Source organism: Chelmon rostratus, chromosome 11, assembly GCF_017976325.1.
Source record: "Chelmon rostratus isolate fCheRos1 chromosome 11, fCheRos1.pri, whole genome shotgun sequence".
In the NCBI taxonomy this organism is placed as follows: domain Eukaryota; kingdom Metazoa; phylum Chordata; class Actinopteri; order Chaetodontiformes; family Chaetodontidae; genus Chelmon; species Chelmon rostratus.
The window spans coordinates 11,196,715-11,222,286 of NC_055668.1; the positions used below are offsets into that span (position 1 = coordinate 11,196,715).

Consider the following 25,572-nt stretch of genomic DNA (forward strand, 5'->3'; position numbering starts at 1 on the left):
TTTACAATACACATTTCAGAGAAGCAATCATAAAAAGTGCGTCCTGTCACGGAGGTGGCGGAACAAGGAAACATGATGCAGAATTGATGTGCCTTTGCTTAACAACGTGGATATCAGCTCCTTTTCGAAAATCTATCAAAATTTTAATCAGTAGAAGATTTGTGGGATGCTTTAAACAAACGAACGAACAACAGAAACAGGTGATGGTGTACCTGTCACAGCGCCCAAACACATCAGCACCATGAGGATCTCTAGGACCAGCTGGGCCCGCCCGGACACGCCGAGCCCGGCGTCCTCCGTCCAGCTCGCATTGACCGCTGCAGCCGCCTGCAGAGGCGACCGGGAGCCGCCCGGGTCACCCATGTCCCGCTCCGCCGACCGCCGTCCTCACATGCTGAGACACGCACAGGACGGCAAAAGAAACCAGCGCGATCAGATGGAGACCATCTGCCCCCCCCCACCGGTGGAGGGACGTCTCCAGGTGAACCAGCTGCTTCTGTCTTTACACGGGAGGAGGAGGAGGACGCACGAACACCTCCTGCACCTTGTTTAACCCTTCACTGCTCCCTGTGATGATGCAATATCCGACAAGAAATAAAAATAAAGCCAAAGTTTTATTTATTTAATTTTTTTTTTTTAAAGTTTCAAATTTAAAATCACACACTGCAATAAAAACACTGTGAATGAGGAAGATGATATGCCTCTCAACAAAAGCAGCAGTTATATATCATGTACAGTGGCATGAAAAGGTTTGAGCAGAATTTCTGCTACTGTGAATGGTTAAGTGAGTGGAAGAAGACATTATTACATTATTTTTGATTTGTACAGTTTTAAAGTGAAAAAAGAAAGGAGCAAGATACACATTTGTAAAATCTATGACTTGTTCATGATCATCGTTAGGCCAGGTGATGAATATTTCAAAGCTTTATAAATACTGTGACTCCTCAAACCTTGTCCCAACAATCAGCAGCCATGGGTTCCTCTAAGCAGCTGCCCGGCACTCTGAAAATTTAAATAATTGATGCCCACAAAGCAGGAAAAGGCTACTAGGAAGATGGCAAAGTGTTTTCAGAGAGCCATTTCCTCAGTTTGCAATGTAATTAAGAAACAGCAGTTAACAGGAACAGCAGTGCAGAACAAGCTGAGGTCTGGAAGACCAAGAAAACACCATCGAAAGTCTGTGGATAGACCTCAAAAGAGCTGTGCATGTAAGACGGCCCAAGAATCTCACATAACGAGAAGCCATGTATATGCTGTTTGGAAATCAGGTAATCTGTTACTCCCTTCACTATTCACAGTAACAGAAATTTTGAGCCAAAGTTTGCACACAGCTGTGTAATACTTTCCTGGGTATGTACATTATAATCCAGTCCTGGAGCTCTGTGGCAAAAACTAATTGCTCAAATAAACCAGACATTCCTCCTCAAAGGGAAAAATTTCCATTTATGCTTCTGCTCCACCAACTCAGAGATTGCCTCCATTAATATAACAGCATACCCAGTGGAATATTTAGGTGTAATAACCCATCTCTATTCGTGGCTCTCATTAAGGCACAAGAACAGTTAAAACCAGACAGGACAGACAGACAGAACATGGCGATCCTTCAGGGTCCTGACATGAACTCCATGGAGCACCGTCATGTACAGTGGCTGAAGTCTACATTTAAGGCTTGCTACCAAAGAGGAGTAAGAAAGGTCAGCATGTGGAGGTCAGAGGTCATGCCCAGAGGGCTGCAGTGCCGGTTTGTTCGTCAGCTGCGTTTTGAGTTGGCTTCAGATGAGCCGGAGGCGAGGTGTTGCCGTGTATACTCCCAAATCAGCAAGGCGGCGCTCACGTGCACGTTGAGAGAACGGATGACCCCTTGTTGAGGAATCTCCACACACACGTCAAACATCTGCAGCAGATTGGCAGGAATACCTTCTCGCTCATTGCTATAAGAAGGTAAAGAGAACAAACAACTTGTGAGTGGGACAAGTAACAGCAAAATCATCAAGTTTACTAGTCCAAAAAATTGGGTAAAAGGTAAATAAAAACAGAATCATTTGCAAATGAACTGTGTTTTTCAACAAAAGTGTCCTTTATACAATCATGTGTTCACAAAGTAGTGAACCTCGCTCCATCCTCACTTGTGAACGACTGAGCCTTTCCAGGATGCCCCTTTCATACCCAATCATAATGCTATTACCTGTTACCAATCAACCTTTGTTGCTGATAGATATCTTTCATAGAATTATCTTATGCGCTTTCCTGCCGAGATTTAGACGAGAAGATTGATGCCACTCTCGTGTGTGTATAATAAAAATTGGAGCTGCTGGAGCCAGCAGCTGGTGAGCTCGGCTCAGCTTGGCAGTAAAACCTTTGTTTTTACACTTTGGTGTTTGTATGGCTTAAATAAACAAGATATGTTAACATGTTAATTAGAGAGCCTTAAAGGTGCTGGTAGGCGTACTTTGGACAGAGCTAGCTGTTCCCACTATTTTCCAAAACATTAAATGGAATCCTTAAATTTGAAAACCATTTTCATGCCGAGTATGGAATTGATTTTTTACCTCAAATTTTTATTCTGGTCAGAGACTAAGAAGCACTCACAGGGGCATAAAAATCCAGACTGAGCTCGACAGAGGGTTACTCATCCTGTCTTCTTTTATTCTTCTCTGTTTTGTAAATTAATTTACAGAAGCAAGAACTGTATCTAAAAGGTCTGGAAAATAAATCCCACCGCAGGATTTGCATTGGAATGTGCATCATGTCAGGAAAAAGGCAACACTGAGAGCTGAGAGACCATCGTTGTGTGTTTGTTTTCCCTCAGTCTAATCCTGATGTGTATCATACACACCACAGTCAATATTTTTTTTGTAACTGGATGTTTTTAATTTCTGCTTTCTTTTGGCTGAATGATGCGATCCAGATGATTTAATTTGCGAACCCTTACCATGAGCGGCCGGGTTAATACCTCTTATTCCTCAAGTCCTTACAGTTATGAGGATTGAGGTTTTTACACAGATGACTCATGAACTCAAGTCCAAGAGCAATTTAAACTGTAATCAACTGAGTATATACTGAGCTCCAGCAATATGGGCCATGCAAAGCAAACATAAAGACGTAATGAGTCTGGCCTTCAATGAGTCTGCAGAGGGTGCCGCGCAGTAAGAAAGCGTGATTTGATGAGCTACACTTATCATGAGTGCAACTGGCTGAGATAATAGCGACCTGATGAGAGATTAGAGCCGGGCCGTGCTGTGCTGGGGAGTTCGCAGCTGTGAAAGCACTCGGGAGTCGACTAACACGGCGGGTGTTTGAGCTAACGCGCTGTTCGCACCTCTGTGAGTGAGCAGGGTAAAACAAAACACGACACCCACACGGGCGCCGTGATAAATATCACCTCTCCCTCGCTGCCGGGCCGGCCGCACAACTGCAGTTTAGGGAGGAGAGTGAATCACGCAACCAGTCGCAAACTGTACACGTGTGTAATTACACTCCTTAGCAGCTGCAAACGGTTTAATAAAACGACTTTTTCTGTCCCGTGGACCCAAACCAAGAAAGCCACGGGGCAGCATCACGACTCAACTCACACTTGACGAAAAAGGTTTTTCTGCTGCTGTCGTCACGCTGCTCGCATTGGTTTGTGTAATTGATTTCCTGTGCGCTCCTCCTCGGGGAGAGCCAATTACAGGCCGGCATGCCCCGACACGTACACCATGGAGAGGAGAGGCGCAGCCCCGCAGGGAAACACACTAAACCGGTGAGATAACATTAAACAGCCCCGTCAGCTCACGCCTTTATCTGTGCGAGAGTCACAAGGGAGGACGAGAAGCTTGCATCCATTTATACGCAACTGGCCGTGTGGAGGTTAAGGCGTTGACCTGCTTTCACTTCACTGGACTGGAAGATCGAGCTTTTAATGCTGTCATACCCCAGAAGGAGCAGGGTCTTCTCGGGGAACTGGTAGTCCTGGAGGCTCTGGCTGTTGGCTGTCTGCTCCACTCCAACGATACAGTAGCCTTCACTCTTCTTCACCTGCAGGAAGTCAGTGAGCTCCGCAGGCTTCACCTGATGGACAGATTATAGAGACGATGTAGAAACAATCGTGATGAGACAGAAGATTGGCATTTCAAAGGACAGGCTGTCACATTGTAACATCAGCGACAGATGTGGTCACTCTTTCTGCTCCATATAGTGGATGCAAAGATGCTCCACACTTGGAGCCAAGATATAAGCAGGTTTCAGACTTCTTAAGACCTTTTATTGTCTCCCTAGAATCTTCATTTTTGAAGCTTGGACTTTGGTTTATGGCCCCTTTCCATTTCAGCAGTTTCTAGACTAGAGCAAGAAATCTCTAAACTGAGGGGAAAAAAAAGGAGGAGTTTGGGTGAAGCTCTGGTGGAATGAGCATTTAGCAACTGCACAAGCACAAGACTGAGAGGCTAGAGAATTTCTAAATCAATCAGTTGAGTTATTGAAACCATCATATAGAAAAAAGATTTTCTTGCAATTTCAGGAAAGATGTTGACAGTTTTCTTGGTCACAGCAGAACAGAAAGCCATTAGGAGAACCACAGTTTACTGCTGTGTCGGCTGCTACGCGCTCTCGATGTTGATCTTGACTGAGGTCTTTTTGACCTTAAGCTCACACATTTCCCTGGACACTAGCCAACTGGGACAAACCATCTATAAGACGGAGTAAACCACCTGATCACTGGAGTGAAATGTGCGTTTGTTCGGTGCATTTCACCTCTAAAAGTGGAAGCCACAGCTCGGACGAGACGCTCAGGGACTGAAAGTGTTTGTCGCTGATGTGGCGGAGGCTGTCCAGAACCAGAGCGCTGGCACCAAAGATCTCACAGGTCCTGCACAGACCTAAAACGGGCGAGGAGAAAGCCTTCAAAGTGACATGTGACATCTTTGTATTGCAATATCAGCCGATGTTTTTTAAAAAAGCCCCATGACATCTATAAGGAGGAGGGGGGGGGACTTTTCTTTCTTTATTTTTTACATAATCTGTGGCTGCCATGACTCAGCATAGAATGGCTACCAGTCTATCATCATGGGAACAGACAGATATAAAAAGCTACACCTGAAATGGCTATTCAGCAGGTGATTTCAGGTAAAACATTTACAGAGCGGCCAGCGCTCTTGCTTACACCATCCAGTATCAATATTGGTTTTGAAAATGGGTCTTTTCCTCTATAAACAAATTCTGATTGATTCGGTGGCTTATCATCGCAGACAAAAGCATCGGAGTGCACTTACGCAGGACAGAAAACAGGAGTGTCTGTGGTGAAAGATGAACATTCCCTGTCTAAACTCTGATAAGTGACTGGTTTCAGTGGCAGCTGTGTTTGACCTCTTCGCCCAGATCATCATTGTGAATCTAAACAAAAGCCTGTAATGTTACATAAATCGAGGAGAAACTTGCTGACATTTTCCTGTTTTTTCCTGACAAAGTAGTGAAGTAATGTAATTTATCGTGCTGCTCCCAACCTCCTAAATTAGTGGGCTTGTCAATAAGCGAGGCCACCACCAGCAGGGAGCCGTGCAGTTTGCCCAGTCGAGCGGCCCTCTGTTGTGGAACCAGCTGAAGTTCGGGTTCCTGCTCCTGGATCCCCAGCCTCCATGGAGTGATCTTCTTCTGCACCTCCGCCCAGCGGTCCTCCTTATTCTGCTCACCTGGGAGATACGACACCATGTGTTCACTGAGTCAGAGGTGAGGGAAGATTATGGCGTGGTGCATCAAGCAGTCCCGCTGCTTGTGGTAGGTGCTGCTGTACCTTTGTCTTGCTGGATCCAGTCTCCAGGCTGGAGCTGTCTCAGCTCGGGAGCAGGATTCCTCAAAGGGAGAGATGGACCCTCAGAGAAAAAGGACAGCTTCTCAAACTTCCAGAGTGGAATCCACTCATCATCAGCCAACTCTGACAGACTGGGAAAAGTATAGAATATGGTCTAGGAAAGAAAAATAAAGAATATCCGTTATATATTCGTTGTCACACAGTGTGACTGAATTTTAGCAGGTTTCATCTGTTTAGCAGTAACATACTGGCACACCTCAACACTGTAATCCCTGATAGGATGAAAGGCACCAAAGAAGAAGTGCTCCTGAATCTTCATCCAATTCTTGTTGGCATTTCTAAATGGCGAGACAGCAAATGCAAACTCACATAAATACATTAATCATACTTGAACTAGCTTTTTGCAATTGCTGCAGCAGTTTTGCTCTCACCCGGTGCTCTGCATGGCCTCCGCCTGGTTCAGACAGGCCTTGATCACAGTCGACAGCCCTCCCAAACCGTCGGCCCCTTCCTCGGCCCGGACCTCGGCCAAGCTCCACACCCTCTTTAGGGCCAGCAAGGCATACAGGCGCACACTGAAGTTATGGTTGAAACACCACTGCAGGATGATGTCCAGCGCTTTACGCAACTGCACAGCCTTCAAAACACAAAGGGGGAGAGAGATCTCATACATGCTGACAGGCGCTGCAAGAAGGGTGGGGTTTGGGTGGAGGAAAAACATCAAAGGCTTTACCTCATCCTTAAGATTAGGAATGATGACATTGAAATGTACCAGGACAGACAGGAAGGTGCAGCTGCTCGTCTTGGTCTTTTCATGATCCTGTGCAGAAAACACAGATGCTGGTCAATAAATTAACCATTTCACTCGTATCTTGGTGCTTTCGAACAGACGGGTGTCCGGAGTGGGAGCCCACCATGTTGAAGCAGGCCAAAAAGCTGTCCATGTGTTCCGGGTAGTGGATGAGGATCAGAATCATCATCCACTCGATCAGGTACTTGACTGAGGCCTGGTTACTGCAGAATCCAGCTTCAAACACACGGTTCAGCAACCTGGCGACAAACTCCTGCACAGACGCACACAAACACCGTTACTCTCTGCGTGGTTCTCTCCTGTGTGGTCGTTCAGTGTGTGCAGTCGTCTTACCTCTCTGAGTTTGGGGAGCAGCAGCAGCAGTGTTTGCCATACTCTGTTTTTGACACGATGTTGCAGGGAGTTGCTATAGTAACGCACTTTTGACTTCGATATGTCATTATCCTGGAGACATTGGGTGGTGGCGGTGGAAGGAGATAATAGAAAATAGTGTCAAGTATTGTTAAGATGCAACTGATGCTGAACTTATTATCTTAATGACAAATGCCCTTCATGCCAAGTGCAATGCAGAATATCATAAAGCCAAACAAATTTGTAATCACAAGTAAGCAATGTACAAACAAATGACATAATATTTTAAGATGTTCTGTAGGTTGCTGTATGAAATGTCACGATCAGCATATCTGTAAACTTAAATTCTCAAAAATCAACAAAAGGAAAACTGATCTCTGGGCTTTTCTTGTTTTTTGACGTAACATAAAAAATAACTTTTTATACTGTTGAGGCTTTCTTTTTTGTTTGTGTGTGGAGCTGCTATGTGTGATTTGGCATAGCATACTATATTTTAATATTGACAAAATATCCTCATTAATTTGAAACTGTATCACACAGCCCAAACTAATGTGCAGCCTACCTTTTTCAACAAATCCATGACTAGCTCCTCTATCAGTCTTTGATGCTGCAGATTAGAGCAATCCAGGCGGCTGAGGAAAGCCAGTACACATGTGCGAGGAAACTGATCGTCTCTGTTATCACTGGAAAACAAAAGCAGTGGTTGAACTGCACAGCAGGAGAGACCTCTTGTGGCATTATTTTAAACCGCAGCCATGAAGGAGTGAGATACCACAACAAAGAGCTGCAGCTCACCTTGTGACTGCGACGTTGGCGGCACACTCTTCGCCAAGTTGCTCCACATACGTTTGGACGTCCTGGATGAGCCTGTGAAAGAACAGCATAAAACAGCTCAAACAGCCCTGAGAATCAACTGGACAAATCTGAGCACTGCTGCTGAGAGGTACCGTTGATCTCTCCTGAACACTGGCCCATACACACAAGCCTCAGAGAGTATGTTGACGTGGCTAAAAACACTAGAAAACACGGCGTTGGCCGTGTTGCCGCCGCCTCGGTCTGCAGGCAGCCACGTCTGACAGCAGTGTTGAAGCAGCACGCCGAACACTCCGCTCTTTGACTGAGACAGCTCCATCAACTCAGTGGCAATCTGAAAACAATCACACCACCACATATATACATGCATATATTATAGAAAATGTATGCTGAATGAGTAACATAAACTTTTTTTCCAAGTCACCCGGCCTGATTTTAATCACCTGATTCAGGGTGGAGACAAGTGTCGGAGCTTGAGGGTCTGTCAGCTGGAGCAGTTTATGGTGGAAGGCCATGGAGATGAAACCTTTCAGGGCGAGCCAGAAGTCGTGAGCATTAGTGCTCAGCCCCTGCACCAGCTGCCAGCTCAGAGTCAGAGCCTCTACACAGAGGGCCTCCTCAGAAAGCAGCAACTGGGACCAAAACATGACCAAACCAGATTCTCCATCAGAAACACACTTCATCAGATATTACAGTAGTGTTTGTAAGAAATTCTGCATATTAATACTTGTAACATCTCATTTCAATTGCTTAAATTTGACCTAAATTGATGAGACTTACTTGTGGCAGCACTGTCTCCATAAAGGTGAGCACAGGCAGCACCAGGTCACTGGGCAGCAGAGCCAGGGCCTCCACACTGCAGCCCAGAGCAGCCTTGAGGGTCTCGGACGCTCTGGAAATCTCTACAGACTCGGGAATCCCAAAGGCCTTAATCAGGAAGCTCAGACAAATCCACTGGTCCCGCATGAAATTAGCAGCGATGCGTCCCCAGTCCTGCACCAGAGGACCCTGCACTCCTACATCACTAGAGACAAAAAAAGGTCATCAATGCAGTTTTTTATTTACTACGCATTTAAAGCTCACTGAGTACTCTACATAGATTTTCACAGACCTTGAACCATCTCCTGTCTGTGGTCTTTGCAGACGCTGATTGAAGTTTCCCAGAGAGGGCAAACATTGGGAGGATGACACTGGATTGTAGAAGTAGTCATTCAGTGATCTCAGGACAGAAACGGTGTCTGACCGCATGTCAATCACATCCTGCTCCACAAGACCACAGACTGTAGCCAGGGATGCCATAGCAACTGCTGAAGCCACCTGGTTTGCCACAGAGTGGACCTGGAATTGACAAAAAACAATCAGTGTTGAATAATCGATCAGCCAAAGTGATTCCTGCCTGATGACTGGGGCTTGAATATTTCACTTGGTACCTGCAGGCTTGGTTCTTGCAGGACCTTGAGGCTGTGATTGATGAGTTTAGGGAAATAGGTCTGGTGAAGTTTATTGTGGTGCTGTGGTACAGAACTGTACATGGCCACCAGCTGCCTCAGGACACACAGATACAGCTCTGCCCGCTCCACATCAAACAGCTGTGAAGAAACAGCACACGCACACGTCAGAGCAAGCCATCAGGGGCCTCGACTGTATGTTAACTGAGCGATGGTGTCTGGCTTCACTTGCTGCTTACCTCCTGCAGCTCCCCAAACAGCCGCCTTAGGATAAACTCTTGGACGGGATCGACAAATTTAAAAATGAGCCTCGTCATGGCCGCCATCACGTTATCCTCTGTGAAAGCAGAAGAGAAGAGCTGAATGTGACACACTCCTGAGGCACTTAACAATGCCAGGGAATGCTATAAGCACAGTACTACAAGAAGAAATGAAGAAAAATGGACCTAATGGTGTTATGAAGGTATTTTGGCTAAATTCTGCAAACAATCAATTATTGTGTTGCAGACCGAATAAGAACATAATATAGTAAATCCATGAGTTACTACATCTATGGAGCAAAGGATTATTATTAGAGGGTGCTCCATCAGCAGATCTCAGTCTAAAATGCAACATTCATTGCACTAATGCATGTATCCACTGACTGTACCTACTGCAAATGCACAAGGGTGGACTTGACGTAACAATGAATCAGTGTTATCCTTACAAACCTTGCTCCTCTGCAGTACGCTGACAGCATGGTGTTCTTCCAAGCTGGAGCAGTCGGAGCACGAGCTGCAGGCTCTTGTCACTCTTACGCACAGGCAAGTAGACATTGGTGCTGACTCTGCTCAGGGTGTCCAGCAGCGGAGACAGTAATGACTCCAGAGTGTCACTGATCTCTGCCCCGAGTTGATTCCTCTCCATGTCCACACACAGCAGAATGGCCCTGGCCAACTTATCAGCCTCTCTTGGGTCAGGCAACCTCTCAGCGTGACCTGAGGAGCAAGGACACTAGCTTAAACCAATTCTGAGTGTAACCTAAATGATTGTGTCTGCAGATTTATCTATGACCATCTCACTTCAAACATACCTGTGCTAGCTGGGACTTGGAGATATGTGTATATCTCACTTTGAACGTAGCCTCTTACAGTTTCTTTTCCATCCCCATCCAGAATCCTGGGCTTGAAACTGTCTTCATTGTCCAACAGCCAGGCACACAACTGCAGCAATGTCACCAGTACGGTAGCAATTAGTCAGTCATACAACACATTTGGGAGAATGTGTCATTTTAACCTAAGAGGTTAGGTTTCTTCCCACAACAGAACATACCTGCTTCCAGATCTGTGTGCCTCTACACAGAGACTCGTCTGCACGAAAATCCATCAGGAAACTAAAAACATCATCCAGGGTCACTGTGCTCTGAAATGACAGGTTTCAATTATACAGTTCACTAACTTTAAAGCTATGAATGAAAGCACAGGGGTTGGACAAAATAACAGAAACACCTGACACTGCAGTACAACAGCCCTACAGTACAGAGGATTTCGTTTAAATGGTGTCTATTACTGATGCTGTAGTTTGTGGTGTTATTGAGCAAATATCCCACAAAGTGTTGTTTGCTCATTTCTGGTGGAGGTTAATGTCACTTTTCCTTTGTTTGGCATATGTTAGGAAATGCAGCAAATCCTTACATTTGATAATAATAACAAATTAATTCTTTCAGCATTAATCTTACACTGTTCAATTGCATCAGCACCTCTGTGGTCATAGGTTCACCCACACCACCACTGGCTAAAAGAATAACTGCATATTCACTTAAAATATTAATATACTGGGTACATCTAACAGCGTAGAAAAAAGCCAAATATTATGACCTTTAAATGAAATGCTGTTTACAACAGAGCTGTCATATACTGTATGGTGTAATTTTGGCATTATGAACATTATACGCGTCTTACCACGTCTGTGAGACGGAGGGCGCTGTTCAGCAGGAAGCACTGAGCAGCACCTCTCAGCAGGACTTGATGAGTGATCATAGTGCAGCGCAGCACCTCCCTGTGAAACCCCACAGATTCAAATGAGAATAGTATAACCAGCTACTGCGACACAGTCCATCTGACTGTGAGCATGATGAGGTACCTGAGAGCAGTGAGCCCTTCGATTCCCAGCAGTGGACTTGGGGGGAGTTTGGACAGAGCCTGGGAGAGGAAGAGGAGGGGTACTGCACACCAGTGCTTAGAGCACAGCTGCTGGATCATCTGCAGCAACATGTGGCCTACAAACAGGACAGGCAGAGCAGGATGGGCATTTTATGTATAAGAAGTGAGTCAGGACTTTGTTAACATGTATGCTCTGTGGCTTCTGTACCTCTATGCTCGCATGGTAGGCTGCTGAAGAAGGTGGCCATGAAAACTTGGAGTTTAGCACCGAGTTCAGGACAATCTCCTACACTCTGTCCAACTGACCTACATGTGGACAGAACGTGGGTTAATGAGGTCCAGTGCAAAAAAACTTAATAACATCATAACTCCTCAAGTATTTTTGCTTGGTGTACTGGTTTTAAACCATCACCTGTGGAAGAGCGAAGTTTCAGACAGAACATCCATAAAAGGGCCAACGATGAACTGAGGAGCAAAGCAATGGAGGAGGAAACTTTAAGGCACCAATTATCCACACATAAGCATAAAGGTGCTGAACACATCGCTTCTGAGCGTGTACCTGAGAAAAGGCCACAGCAAAGTCTGACTGCTGCAGGACCTGCAGCTCGAGCAGATGACACACTCCCTCTCTCATCAGGGATTTATTCTCACTGTGGAACATCCGCTGGTACACACACAGCAGCCAGGAGGGGTGGAAGAGGCCTTGACCTGAAGCTGCAACACAGACAGAACTGACAAAGAGAACGGGCACAAACTACCACAACACTGTTTCTACTCACTTACTTTTGCATCTTTATTGTATTTTCAAGTGAAGTTTGCAATTGAAAACAGATATTTTGGATAACTAATCACCTGATTTACTTTTTTTGTTATTTAACTGAAAAGTCTCCTTACAAGTGGATGCAATAAGACAAGCAAAAGCGCGGTGATGAAATAGTGAATATTTGATGAAAAGTTAATATGATCAGTTTAGTCCTTTTGATTCACAGAGCACTAATGGGATGGACGTATTCTTATGTAACCTATCCAAATGTCAAAGCTTTAATAACACCTACGGCCAACCTACACCAAAACAGAGCCAGAAATGTCACAAATAAAAACCTAATTTGATGAAAAGAGGCAGGAAAGAATTAAATCTGTCAAACATTCATATAAAAGACATGACAGCGACTCCTTACTTTGCCCAATGCTAGTGTTACCTTGACTATCATTCACTGTTGTTTGGATCAATGTGTCTATTCTGTTTAGAACTGGCCGGACGACATGGACCTGTGGAGGAAAAAGAGACGAGCCACATTACATAGCTGTGTATCATGACGGCCACCTGTGAACTGACAGCGAAACAACAGTCATGATGTGGGATTTTCTACCTGGTTTTCCTCGAGGGTCTCCATCACCAGTGCGTAATCCTCCCAGAACTCTCTAAGCAACTTGCTCCTGTGAGGGGCCCATCTGAACAAGATCTCATCTGCAACAATTTCAAGAACAGTAAGAAAACAGACAATGCAACACCAGTGGGTGGAGAGTTTGTACAGTGTCAGTAAGCCTGGGCATTTTTACCTTCTGATGGACAGGCAGGACAGTCCACCCCCTCCTCCTCTGACAGGGCCACGCACTTTTTCAGCAGGTACAACGCCCTTTTACGTGACACGCTGTCTCTGTGCGTCAGTCCATCCTGAACTATCCTCCAGAACTGGAGAGACAGGCGAGGCTCGCAGGAAGAGGACGAGGAAGAGGGGGGACTGTGAGGTTTCAGCAGGTGGTCTGACATGGCGGTCAAACACAGCAGTGCCCGCTCTGTAACCACAGGTGTGCGGTCAGTGGTGTGCCAGCTGCACAGATCATCCAGGATCAGCTTGAGGCTGCTCCCTAACCTCACATCGCTGCAGCAGTTCAGGAGGGCCAAGAGGAGCCTGACTGTGATTTTGGAGACAAGTGGATCTGGGAGTGTTTTGATGCAGGACAAGGCAGATGTCAGGGTGGTGAGAGTGAGCTGTTCATCCGCTGATAGAGAAGGTATGAGAGCAGCCACGACTTCACTGGCAACCTCCACGCTGAGTCGTCCCGGCCCGGGCACCTCTTCCTCCTCCGACAGCTGGAGCGAGGGCAGAACAGACAGAGCTACCCGCCCCGGTACAGCCTCGTCACACAGCGGGACACAGACGCTCACAAGCCGGGAGAGAGCAGCTGTACTCTCCCTGCATCGCATACCTTCACCGGCTTCTGCTGATATTCTGGAGAGGAGAGGCAGACACTGGGTCCAGATCACCGACTCGATTTTATCTTTAATAGATCTTCTGGTCGCATCTGAAAACGTAGTCGTGTCCGAGTCGGCCATAAGTGGTCTGAGTCCTTCGATAAAAACTGTCAGCGCCTCCACCCGCTCCGTCCCTGGCCACGAGTCACTCGTCCAGGACAGAGACTCAAACAGAAGGCCATAGTCAGGAGAGCTGGACAACACCGCGTTAACTAAAACCGAATACATTGTAGAGAGCTGCTACGCTGCTGGGAACAAGCGAGCTAAAGATGCTCCGACACCGGCTTTACTCACGGCTGCCATGAGCAACACGTTGTTCCGAACGGTATGTAAACTTCCGCAAACGTAATCACAAACTCTCGCGAGAGGTGGAAGTGTACCCGTGCTTTGTGCAAGTTGACAAAAATATACCTATTGAGTGGATATCAAATGTACACAGAAACTTGACATTATATTGGTGAAACAGTACAAAAAGTAAGAACACCTGGTTTTATTTAGTGGCAATAAGAATTTATTTTCACTATCATAAAAAACATTGCTTTAGATAAAAATGAATTGTTCAGTATTGTGAAGTTTTTCATGCATTATTGGCATTAAGAGAAAGTCTGTCTGTGTTTAATGACTGACAATCTTTCCAAGTGAGTCCATACTGGCTAAAGACATTTGCTCTTTTGCACACCAATTATCACTTACAAATCAGTGAAAATAACATCTGAGAAAAACCCAACAGAAAGGCTCTTTGTTTGAGGGTTACATAATACAAAAATACTGCAGGTTCATTATACACTTGCTGGTTACAGAAATAGTGCTTTACAAATAATACTTTTCTGTTGTAATTACGACAGCAGGAGGACAGTATAGAATGAGGAAGCTTTGGATGAATTAATTACCAGCTGTAAAGAGGTTCAATTTTCCACTTAGGCAGCTACATTGCTGTGGCAGACTAACAGAAAAACCATGACAGAGCACACTATATAAAAATAGAGTATACTATAAAATATGATTAAAAAAAAAAAGAGGACAATAGAATACAGGAGCACAAACATTAGCACCATGGCTTCTAGAGATTCTCCTGAATAAAACAATAGCAAACATGCTAATGGTAAGGAAAGCAAGTGCCATCTTATGAATGCGGCACATGGCCTTAAAATTTCAAAATATCTGTTACTGTCAAATTTGATCAACATTCAGACATTTCAGAAAATGTTTAACAGTGTGAACTTTACAAAAGACAATAAAATTCATTAGAAATGTTTTTGCTCAGAGAGGCTGAAATGTAATAAAATAGTGCAAGTAGTATGTACACAATGTACAACATTAATAAATATGGTCTGTTCACTGATTGAAATGTTGCAGAATTGGATTTCTGTTATTTAATCCACAATATTTCTAACAGGAATGAGGGGTCCTGTCATTTTCAATAATGCCTCTCTGCAATGTGAAGCATACTTATCCCTCATTGTGATCATCACCACACAGAAAACACCGAGACATTCATGTGTTGGCAACCTAAGAGTTAAGTTGCACTGTAAATAAAGGGAAAGAACAGACAGTTTGTGGACATCAGCACCTGACATGCTCAAAGTATGAATTCCAGGAACTGTTCATCACCTAACATGTCCAGGGAGAGGCAGTTGGTAGACCGGCGGCCATAAAAGGAAGGTTTGGCTTGGCAGGGTAAAAGGGGGCAATGACTGTGATCAGCTGGGGTCTTTGTGTTTGTTGAGGCATCTGGAAGCCCAAAGGTATAGCTGTGGGAGGAATCGGGTGGTAGTGTCGTCCCCAGGGGTGCCAGAGGTGGCAACAGACGTACATCATCTAAACTGTGGCTGTGCCGATCCACGCAAACCTGTGCTCTGGAATTCAGCATCTAGAATAGAGACAGTAGTTAAACATAAAAGGTAAAAACAAATGCAACAAGGGAGCAAAGGCAAGGGCTAAGAAGGCAGAAGACAGGTGACAAACCTGTTTTAACATATCCTTGTTACGGAATTTCTCAAGATCTTCATCACTGTCCGGGGGACACGCTTTGCTTTCTGTAGAGATTGATTGAAATGTTGCATTTAAGTACACACACGCTTAACTAAATGGTTAGCCATTTGCACTCAGTATATACATTTTAGCATATTTCAGCTGCTCTTAGTATATTTTATTGTTTTGGTATATTCTTATTGTCTTAGTATATTTTCATTTCTGGTATATTTTTATCTGCATGTTAGTTTATTTTATTCTAGTATCTTTATTTTATTATCTTTCTTATTGTTTCTAACATGGGGGTTGCAATGCAAATTTCATTGACATGTTATGCTCAGTGACAATAAAGAAAATCTTGAATCTTGAGAGGAAAAAAAAAAGTCTGAGAATGCAAAAAAAAAATTTTGTTTTCACTGGAGGGATAAGAACAAATAAAATAATGTTTACACAATATCCTGTATGTCACAATCAAATTATTTATACCTGGTGAACCTGGTGAGTGAGTCTCTGAAGGGAGCTCTGCACAATCAACTGACACTCCTTCAAGAAGATCAGCCAGCTGAAACATTTCATCAGGATCATCCACGAGAACCTCCTTTGGACTTCCAACACCGGTCTTGATCTCTAGAAAAAAAAAGTACAAATCTGATTATTAAAAATCTGAAAGAATAATTAATCTAATTTGCTGTGGCCGTATATGCATTTAAGAGCACAATGGAACAAACAACAAAAGGAGTTTTCACACAGATACAAAGAATATGAGTTACACAACATGTGGAATAATGACATCAAATGCAATTTACTGAGCAACATGTTCTGCATAGTGTATAGCTTGAGGAAGCGCTGAGTGAAACAGTGCCCTTATCCCAGCTGTATGGAACTGAAAACTGCAAAGGGTAAATACAAGATCAGCATGGCACACAGCTGCTTTCATGTTTACCAACTGTCAGTTTCATTCAACAAACACAGCATCAGTTTATTCCACAAACTATGCAGAGAGGCAGATAAAATTTCCCAAATGTACAAACGTTTCAGGATAAAAATTCTCTCACCTTCCTCTTGCCACCCCTCATCTTCCATTCGCGCCTTACTGCCTGCTTCACACCCAGAGGTACAGGAGCTGCCACGGCTGGCTGCTGAGCTGAAACACTTCTCTGCTCGCCGTTGACCTTCCTCCTCCATTGAGGCCATCTCTGTGGATATGCTGTGTTGTCGGGCGTCAGCTTCAATGCCAGAGCTGCTGGTGGAGTGTCGGGACAGACCAGGGCTGCTCTCACTGCCTGGGGGGTCCAAGTCCAGGTCATCACTGATATATGACTCTCTATAGCGCTTTTTCTCTGTAGAAAGAGCAAAAAAGAGCAAAAACCATGTAAAGAAACTGAGGTCAGCTGTGTTTGTTAAGATGTTACAAGGATAGCAGGAAACTGCCAGAAGTTGATGGTAATTTTACAAAAGTGCTGTTAGCACTTCCTCTTAAAATGCTGGACATAATATTAGAAATCCATAAAGAGTTGCTTATCAATGAAAACTCTTTATTCTCACAGTTTATTCATTCATTTAGAATACTTTATTTGCTGATTTTTCAAACGAGGACCAATAATTACGTTGATTTTATTAAGTGTGTGAGTACAAATGGCCCTCAGCCAAACTGTATTTATCACTGATCCTAATCTTGTTCTTGTATTAACTTTTCCCTCCCCTACCTTCGCTCTCCTCCAGCTGGCGTAGGTGTTTGAGGGCAGGCTGGAGGCTGAGGTAGATGCGATGGCTGCTGCTCAGGTGCAGGAGGAGGTGGCGAGAGCGGAACGACGACCCAGTGTAGTATACCAGCTTCCTGGCTGATGGCAAGCCATCTGGCTGGATCTCAAATTTCTTACCCTGAGTAGGACAGCATATTAAATGTAGAGTACATAGCTAACACGCGTTAAATAATTACAACCATTCCATCTGATCTTAACAGAGAATGGAAATGAGCAAAGTGCATACCAGGAAGGTGAGACGTCCCACATTTGACCAGGGGAAGTCGTACAGCAGCTGGCGCATGTTGTTCACCTCCTGTGAATACAAAAAAAACCCCCCACACACATAAAAGAGCTCAAATGTTTGGGAGTTTTTGTGTTCCAAAAAGCATCACAGATTTCAGGATGTGTAATCTACTTGGTTATACTTCTAAATTAGTGATCAATAATCAATTGTCTTTTTGTTTGCACGAGCCATCTGGACTTGGCGAAGAGGCCAAGGGCTTCTCGAGGTATCTCATGGTCTGTTGGCTCTTTAATCAGCCAGGCCTGGAGCCCTAATCCCCCCAGATGGCCCCTGATGGACAGATCAAACAACTGACGGGCATGGCAGACAGCTCCTATCTCCTGATACACTGCTGTTGGTCGCAATCCCACACATTCCTCACACACGAGGTTTTCCAGCACTACAGATACAAAGACTCAATCTTTGAGCAAATGCAGCTTCACCCTCATGGACGTATGTGTTGACGTATTTACTGTGCATTAATAACACACTCACACATGCACGCACCTGATAAACCTGCATTCCTCGCAGGGTCAGACCAAGCAATGCCGTTCCTCTTTCTTCCTTTTTGTCCTGGGCAAATGAATGATGAGATGTCAGAGAGGCATCTGAGTGGTTCAGATAAGATAGCGACTCCACAGTTGAGCCCCTCTCCTAGTTCACTAGGAAACTCTGCTGCTAACAACAAATTAAATGTGGGAGCACATTACGCAATGGATGGGCCGGCCTTCAAAATATCACTTAGTAGATGAGTGATTTTGTATTGGGGAGGACAATAAACTGGAATAGATGGATGGGTTACATAACTGCCCCATAGTCATTTGTCCAGCAATGCTCAAATGAAGCCAAATTGATTATATCTGAGTTGGGAAAGACAGTATTTCAGTCAGAAGGAAGGCTGTAGATTAAAAATGATCTGAAAACAAATTACATTACTCACCAGCCTAAATAACCATAATTTCTTATTTTAATGACGTAAAACAATCAAGCAAATAAACACACACTGCAGCATGATGTGTGCTACAAAATCTTAATTCAAGCAACTCCTTTCAATTTATAACAGTGAAATACTAAATTGACTTATGACCTTTTGGAGTCTGTAAAACGTGACGGGCACATCCTCCAGTCGACACGACTCCCTGATGAAGAGCAGGATGGCGTCACGTGAAGACATGCCCCACAGCTCCTGATGCACCTTAGGCCCATGGCAGAGGAGATAGTTTACTCCACGCTTAGCTACAATCTACAGAAGGAAGACAGGACAAACATGTATAAGAGCACAGCAAAATTCAAAACATTAAAATCAAATGTGCTAAGCCTTTAAACTTAACATCAAGTCAGATTCTTCTTAAATGCTGCTGCCACACCCTTTCACCTACCCAAGGGGGAAAGTACTGTTTGGGTTCAAAGTAGGGCATGATTTCCATATCCTCCCTTGGCAGCGGGTGATCACCAAGGTCAGCCTGCAAGGCATAACCTGCCAGCTGGAAGTACACCTCCTCCTGCTGACGACATTCAGAGCGGAGCACCCGTTCCCGCAAGTCAGAATAGTAAAGATGCCGTGCCCTTCGTTCACTGGTACCACAGGAAAAGGAAGACAAAAAAAAGTTGGGGGTGAGAGGGAGGGACCCAAAAAGATGTCAGAAAGGAGGGCAAAGATGGATGCAAACACGTCCAGTGCTGATGAAGATGCATATGGAACATATACAGAAGGACATACCAAATTAGTCTACCGTTTTCTATGTAGTACTGGACTTTGAGGCAGAGCATTGAAGGCAGCGGCCTCTTCTGTAGTCCCTGTATGAAGAAACAAGCATGTTAGAAAAGCTCCATGTGTGTTAGCATCTTTTTGTCATGCTAAATGAAAAGTTGTGGCATGTAGGCCACTGACCTGTGTCTCCCAATTAACTGACACATGCAATAGTTTGGAGTGGGTCACAACAAAATGTTCCTTATTCACCTCGTCAGAATTTGCTACCAATTTATTGAATTAATTAATTTACTGAACAGGCTGCCTTACCTTTCCTGAATCTTGCTTCCATTCCTTAGGAAAGTACTTAGTCACTTTCTCCTCCATGTCTAAAAATATGTGCTCATTGTCTGGGATGGAGAAAGACAATCAGGAAACAAGCAGACAGTTAGCAAGCAAACAAACAATAATGCAACCAAGCGGAAAATTTGACCAACAATGGGCTTCATTAGGGTCAAAGAAAAAAGCTCTTGTTCTTCCGTTTGTGAATGAGGCTACTCGGAAGCTAATGACAAAAATGCTAATGTCAATACATTTTCTAATTGCAGTGGTAGCACAGAACAAACGCTACTGGGGCTTTCTTGGTTTTAACCATCTGTAAACGTGTCAAGAGATGGGAAGATACATTTAACACAGCATTTATCTTGATATTTTGTCATTTATCTATGCTGCAACCCTTTAGCAACATTATCGCTGTTTGATCAAAAACAAATTTGACATCTTTTTCAGTACAAAATCAGGGCTGTTTTTTAAAAAGCATAATACAAGTTTATTTCAGTAGAGGGGCTGAAAAGCTGTTTGCAAGCTGTGCTGAGAATGAGGATATTGTATCACTCCCAGTCTGCTCCGATGAGTCATGACATGGGCATTTTCTATTTGATCCACCTTATCTCTTTTGTTCAACTTTGTGAAGCCAAATCTTGCAAAGCTGTTTCACAACTTATTCCTTTAACCATCCATCTCTCCTTTCAGCCCGTCTCTTTCCCACTCTGACTCATTCCAACTCCTTCACCTCTCATCCTTCACTGAGGCCTTTGAGCAAGGGTTGAGTAAGACGGCATGTGTCATCATGACGAGTCCCCCTACCTCTTTTTCATACACTCCCACCCTCTTCTTCCCATCATCAATCCATCCCACCCCTTGGTGAAGAGGAGGAATGCAAGGGTGCATTCCAGGCTTAATGAAGTTAATATTGCAGGAATCCAGGCCTAAGTGATCGCTGAACCAACACCACAAAAACAAAAGGCTGCTTGTTCAAGTGGTGAGCCACACAAGATTACTGAGGCATTTCAACGTATTTGTACAAAGAAAGAGGCCAGGAACGCAAGGAAACAGAAAGTTCAGAACTTTGCTCACCGGCTAAAGTAGATTACACCATTTAGTTATGCAGACTGGAAGGGCAGAATGATTTTTTTTTTCAACTATTTTAGTTTGGTGCCTTTTGGCATAAAACATTTTCTACAATGTTACATAAACAAGTGCCACCAAAAGAGTGGCACTGCAAAGCCCTGCAGGAAATCTTCTTCATGATCCAAACATGATGCTTTCATTAACAAACAGCTGAAATGTGCTACAGGTAATGTATGGGCATGTACTGATCAACAAAACGTACTATCCCGCGATCACATTTTTCAGTCTTCTGACAATAATGCTGTGTGCTCTGGTGTTGAGAGGCTGAGGGGTCAGTGAGGAGCGGACTCACCCTTCACCACTGTGAGGCCAAAGAAGTGCAGCTCTTTCAGTCCAAGAAGCTCCGTCACATGATTAAAAACATCCTGCCCTGTGGACTTTGGCTGGAGCAGGTGAAAAGACAAAGAAGTCAATATTCAATTTACATTCACATTCACCTCTTGGTGATAATCACCGGACGATGGATAGAGACATACGAAACACCTACCCCGACAGTGATGTCCAGCTGGTCTTTGTTGGGGAGGAGAACACAAATGCTTCTCTCTTGCTTTATCGAGGTGGACATGATGTCTTGTGTATGCCTCTGATAAGTACTTTCTGTCAAAAGGTGTCAGTCTTCTCTTGCTTCCTCTATCCTTCACTTTTTATCTGTTCCAGGGCAGCTCGTCCATATTGCATCTAAAAAGATGGATGACATCAGACTGAAATAAGGGATAAGAAACTGAAAACATGATCCAACAGTTCAATATGAAGACAGCAGAATGGAATTTAAAACAGATTATCAACTCATGCTTGAGGTCAGACACCAAATTGCAAGAAATTCAACAAATAAGACAACCTAAATGTCCTAGGTTCTGCTGTGTGACAAATAACCTTCTGCACTGATATTAGCATACTGCCAATCAGTCAAAAAACTGCCAGACTCAGACATAAGACGTACATGTATGTCTCCCATTATCCCACAAAAAAAGATTAACTCAACATGGTTTGCCCCCTCTGAGGGTTTACAGGCCAAATGTTTTAGCATCACCATTATTTTCCGAGGGATAATCCAAAAAAAGACTGAAATAAATTACAAATTAAGTTTGTCTACCTTGAAAAGCATCCTGACCTGGATCATCAGCAAACACTACAATAGCGTGTAACTGAAAAACAGGTAAATAGTTGGGCAAATTCAAAGATTTTATCATAATCTAATCCTAAGAATAGTCGTTAACTGGAAACAACCAATCAGACAATCCCGGTGCATACATTTTCTATTCCACCTGCAATTACAGCAACACATAATTATATAATGGAATTGTATTATTGCAGATTCTTACAATACCAAAACAAATAGCCACGGTGGATGTGGACAGTCTACTGGCAACTAGGCTAACCTGAAGCTTGCCCCACTATGCTGACCCGGAGCCCCAACTGGTACGAGGCTCATCTGATTAACGTCTCAAAATCAATTAATCAGGTTAATTACTGCCGCACGCCGACTCTGATCCCCTTAAATCCCGCTCAGGACGATAACCACTAAAAAAAACTGAACGAAAAACAAATCTCCCTCAAGAATAAGGCAGAAAAACAAACCAGCATGGTAAGGGATCCTTGCGCAAACTTCTGTTTCTACGCACCACACTTGTGGCTTTTTACACCTAACTCTTCAGGAGTTTAGCATTCACATTATGGAAAAAAGTTGTTGACATATGTTTAAAAGCACTGGACGCAACAGGCTTCTGTGTTGAGACAAATCAGGAAATAAAACATTATAAAAGGTGTTGCCAGCGTACAAAACAAGTTTTGGGAACTACAAAAGTGAATGTGCTTGGCACACAGGGCAAAACATTTGTCTTACCAAATATGATTTATGGACATGTTCAAACACAGCCTTACTCACATCTGTGTGTCAGCGCAAACAGTCAGTGCAAAAAACCTGTAATTCCAGTAGCTTGAACATTTGACTTGTCTAAGACAGAGACAGAGACAATCTATACTCTACATTTACACTGACTATGTAGCAAATGGCGTAATAACTCAACAAACCAAAATCTATTTACATAAATAAGTCTTAAATCATTATTTTTAGTCTCCATATGCTTTTTCTTGCTTTGACTTCTTAGATATAATTTATGCCTTCCATGAGAGTGTTGTAGCTCTATACTGTGGTTTGTCAATATACTGTAATGCCAGCTATACAGCTTAAAATAAAATACTTCTGCATTTATATAACAGGCTTAATGACAGATGTATATGTATTCATTCAGTATTCATAAAACTACACACTGAAGCATCCAACGGAATTTTTGTTGAAAACTAAGTAATAGTACACTTTATTGAGCTTTTTTGATTACTGCAATATTGGGAGAAGAGGTTGCAGACATCTGTAAGCAATTTATTGAGCAACTTATGTGTGAAGTAGTAAGGCTGAAAATAGAGACAGATTTCTAAAGAGGAAAAAAATGTTTGTACAGGAATTTGGATGGTTCTTGTGGGTGTTTTTTTGCTTGTTTCTGCATTTGTTTGACTGTGAAAACTGTTTCATACAGTACATTTGAATACCCAAAATACTTTTGTTAAAGAAATAAGTATAAGCCTTGTCAGACATCTGAACTATGCTTGCAATGCAATGCTTGATTTGTTTATGTTTAGGACTTTTACCATACTTTCCTTACATGCAATATACATTTACTTAAGAGCCAAGATGAGAGATCAAATGGCAAAAACAAAATCAGAACACACAAATACTTGAAAGAATAAGCAGTGGTGGTTATCAATGCTGTCATTTTACATAAAAATATGCCTGAAATATAAAAGGCAGCTGGTGACGTACTGAGTTAATGATTGAGATAAAACCAGTGCAGACAGGTATATAATCAAACTGCATCACATCTTCAAAACAAGTTTACTATCAGCCCAAAAAGTGTTGGCTGACATCCTGAGACATCCCCCTTGTTGCTGACCAGGGAGAAACCTGGCATCACATGAGAGCAGCCATCTGTACGTCTTAATTCCCCTGCAAGGCTGTCATAATCCCTACCTCTGAGCACACTGCTGCCTGTTGGAAAAACAACATCCCCTCTGCACGGTGTCAGGGGTCCTTAATGCCAGCTAAAACTATAAAGGAATAAAAAGAGGGGGCATCTGAATTGACAGGGAAACACTATTAGCAATCAGACAATTACAAACAATAGGGTGAGCCAGCTTTTTCGTTTTGGGGGAGTAACGTTAGTGCATTTCTTATGGTTAATTCTGAGCCCTGGCAGGCCAATTTATATCAGGGTACAGTGATTCATTTAGAGAATAACAACTTTGGCTCTGGAGTACAGAAAAACTACAGGCAACAATATAGTGAATATACTCTCTTTCCTGATACGTTACTTATGATATTTGGACGATAACGCCATTTAACATAACGTTCTCACGTTAAGATAGTAAATTAGCCGCTAGTTCTGTCAAAGTTTCAGTGTAGCCTGTTTGTTAATTAATACATGTTCACCAGTGAGATACCTAAACTCAGAAATAAAGCAGCAGATGTTTTCATTTGTAAACAGGCGTTTCAACGCTTAATTAAACAGTTATTCTCAATCATAGTAACGCTAACATACCCCTAAGGGAAGTGTGTTTGGTTGGATGGGATGGAGACATTAACTTAGTTACAACCTTCCGCAACAAGTGCATCACTACACTCTGGCTACTTATTCGGCTAGCTACGAAGCAGTAAGTTACTTACCATCACGTTTTACGAGGCGAAGGAGCTCAAATTTCAATCACTGGTCTTCTCGGAGGTTATTCAGGCAAACAAACGTCTTTTTATCCGTATAATGACATGACAGGCGCAACGAGTACTGCCGTTTATCCCTCTCCCCATCGCGTGTTGTAACTTCTTCAACCAGCCCGAACGATTGAGCCGTACCATTTTACGGACAGTTGTAGGGGTACACCGTTGTGGTTGAATTCTTGTTCGAAATGTAACTGCCGCTTTCACTTTCTGTTCATACTTATTTGCTTTTTTTATCTCACGTGTATCATCTCCAGATAAAAAAAAAAAAAAATCTATTTTTGCGTGTAAGACGTGAAATATCATCATATTTCAAAGCGGTTCTAAACAGATATGTCCCCCCGGGTTTTGTGTTGGTACAGCGATCTCGTGCTAATTAGAGGTCCAAACACAGTGATAAGAGCGTTTGGGAACCTGCTGTTAACCGTGAATAGCACGACGATTTCCCCGGAAAATTAATTAGTACTTACTTAGTGTGTCTTGTATTTTGACCAGTATGTCGGCCCGGAATCAGAGACCTTTTCTGTTTCCAATATAGTCTGTTTTCAAATGGTGAATGCGTCTCATCGGATGGGAACCGATTAAGCCACCTGTATTTTCATTGTTTTCATGTTGGAATAAAGATAATTACAAATACATTTCTTATTCACTTAATTGTTTATTTATTTAATTATGTATATATAAGCTGTATTTCTTTGGTCTTACTATTTAAGTAAAGACTAAGGGAAAGTGGTTCATCTTCCATTATCTTGTGGAGGAAAAAAATCCTGTGTCCCTGAACGTTCACTGTCTTTGCCATCACTACCTTATACCCTCCATATCTTTGTCTATCAGTGAAATGATGTCCGTTTCCAGAAACCATTGCATTGCCAGGACACAATATTGGGGATTTTGCTGTCAAACTCCCTTTGAGTAAGGGGCGTAAAATATACAGGAAATTATTGCCAATGACAAGTTAAACCTACAATCAACATTTCTGATTATGTACAGGACTACGGTATGTAGAATTATACTGAGTGATTCAAGTTATCTCAGTTTTGT

At 43.2% G+C, this 25,572-nt stretch overlaps 2 protein-coding genes across 3 annotated transcripts; both read right to left on the reverse strand.

The window, feature by feature from the left end:
* Window positions 1–1,716: 1,716 nt before the first annotated feature.
* On the reverse strand, window positions 1,717–13,851 carry tarbp1 (TAR (HIV-1) RNA binding protein 1). Its single transcript, XM_041948078.1, is given in 30 exon segments — window positions 1,717–1,773; window positions 1,775–1,931; window positions 3,914–4,050; window positions 4,732–4,856; window positions 5,481–5,666; window positions 5,768–5,939; window positions 6,042–6,123; window positions 6,217–6,422; window positions 6,519–6,605; window positions 6,700–6,849; window positions 6,930–7,040; window positions 7,510–7,630; window positions 7,743–7,814; window positions 7,895–8,094; window positions 8,204–8,392; window positions 8,541–8,784; window positions 8,872–9,098; window positions 9,191–9,349; window positions 9,448–9,545; window positions 9,919–10,185; window positions 10,281–10,410; window positions 10,520–10,609; window positions 11,149–11,245; window positions 11,330–11,465; window positions 11,558–11,655; window positions 11,762–11,814; window positions 11,909–12,063; window positions 12,549–12,618; window positions 12,720–12,817; window positions 12,910–13,851. Coding segments are annotated over 30 exon segments (4,899 nt in total). The 5' UTR covers window positions 13,835–13,851.
* Window positions 13,852–14,110: 259 nt separating this feature from the next.
* On the reverse strand, window positions 14,111–24,649 carry zgc:172136 (uncharacterized protein LOC566376 homolog). Of its 2 annotated transcripts, XM_041947388.1 has the most exons (14): window positions 24,484–24,649; window positions 21,253–21,443; window positions 21,058–21,148; window positions 19,626–19,705; window positions 19,326–19,402; window positions 18,985–19,180; window positions 18,693–18,848; window positions 18,113–18,178; window positions 17,567–17,635; window positions 17,284–17,458; window positions 16,633–16,917; window positions 16,064–16,204; window positions 15,572–15,642; window positions 14,111–15,476 (listed from the first exon to the last, which is right to left on the reverse strand). In XM_041947388.1, the coding sequence occupies exons 2-14, from the start codon at window positions 21,328–21,330 to the stop codon at window positions 15,186–15,188; spliced, it is 1,776 nt and encodes a 591-aa protein (XP_041803322.1). In that variant the 5' UTR covers window positions 21,331–21,443; window positions 24,484–24,649; the 3' UTR covers window positions 14,111–15,185. The 2 variants fall into 2 exon arrangements, with proteins under 2 accessions (XP_041803322.1, XP_041803323.1); XM_041947389.1 differs by lacking the exons at window positions 21,253–21,443; window positions 24,484–24,649 and having other exon boundaries at window positions 19,339–19,402.
* Window positions 24,650–25,572: the final 923 nt, after the last annotated feature.

What these genes read in the sequence shown, in the direction of transcription:
- zgc:172136 (XM_041947388.1), bottom strand. Translation starts at nt 21,330, where the DNA reads ATGTCCACCTCGATAAAGCAAGAGAGAAGCATTTGTGTTCTCCTCCCC. An exon ending in AGCTGGACATCACTGTCGGG is followed by an intron (nt 21,149 to 21,252) that starts GTAGGTGTTTCG and finishes CACCTGCTCCAG; the next exon opens with CCAAAGTCCACAGGGCAGGA. An exon ending in AACAGTACTTTCCCCCTTGG is followed by an intron (nt 18,849 to 18,984) that starts GTAGGTGAAAGG and finishes TTCCTTCTGTAG; the next exon opens with ATTGTAGCTAAGCGTGGAGT.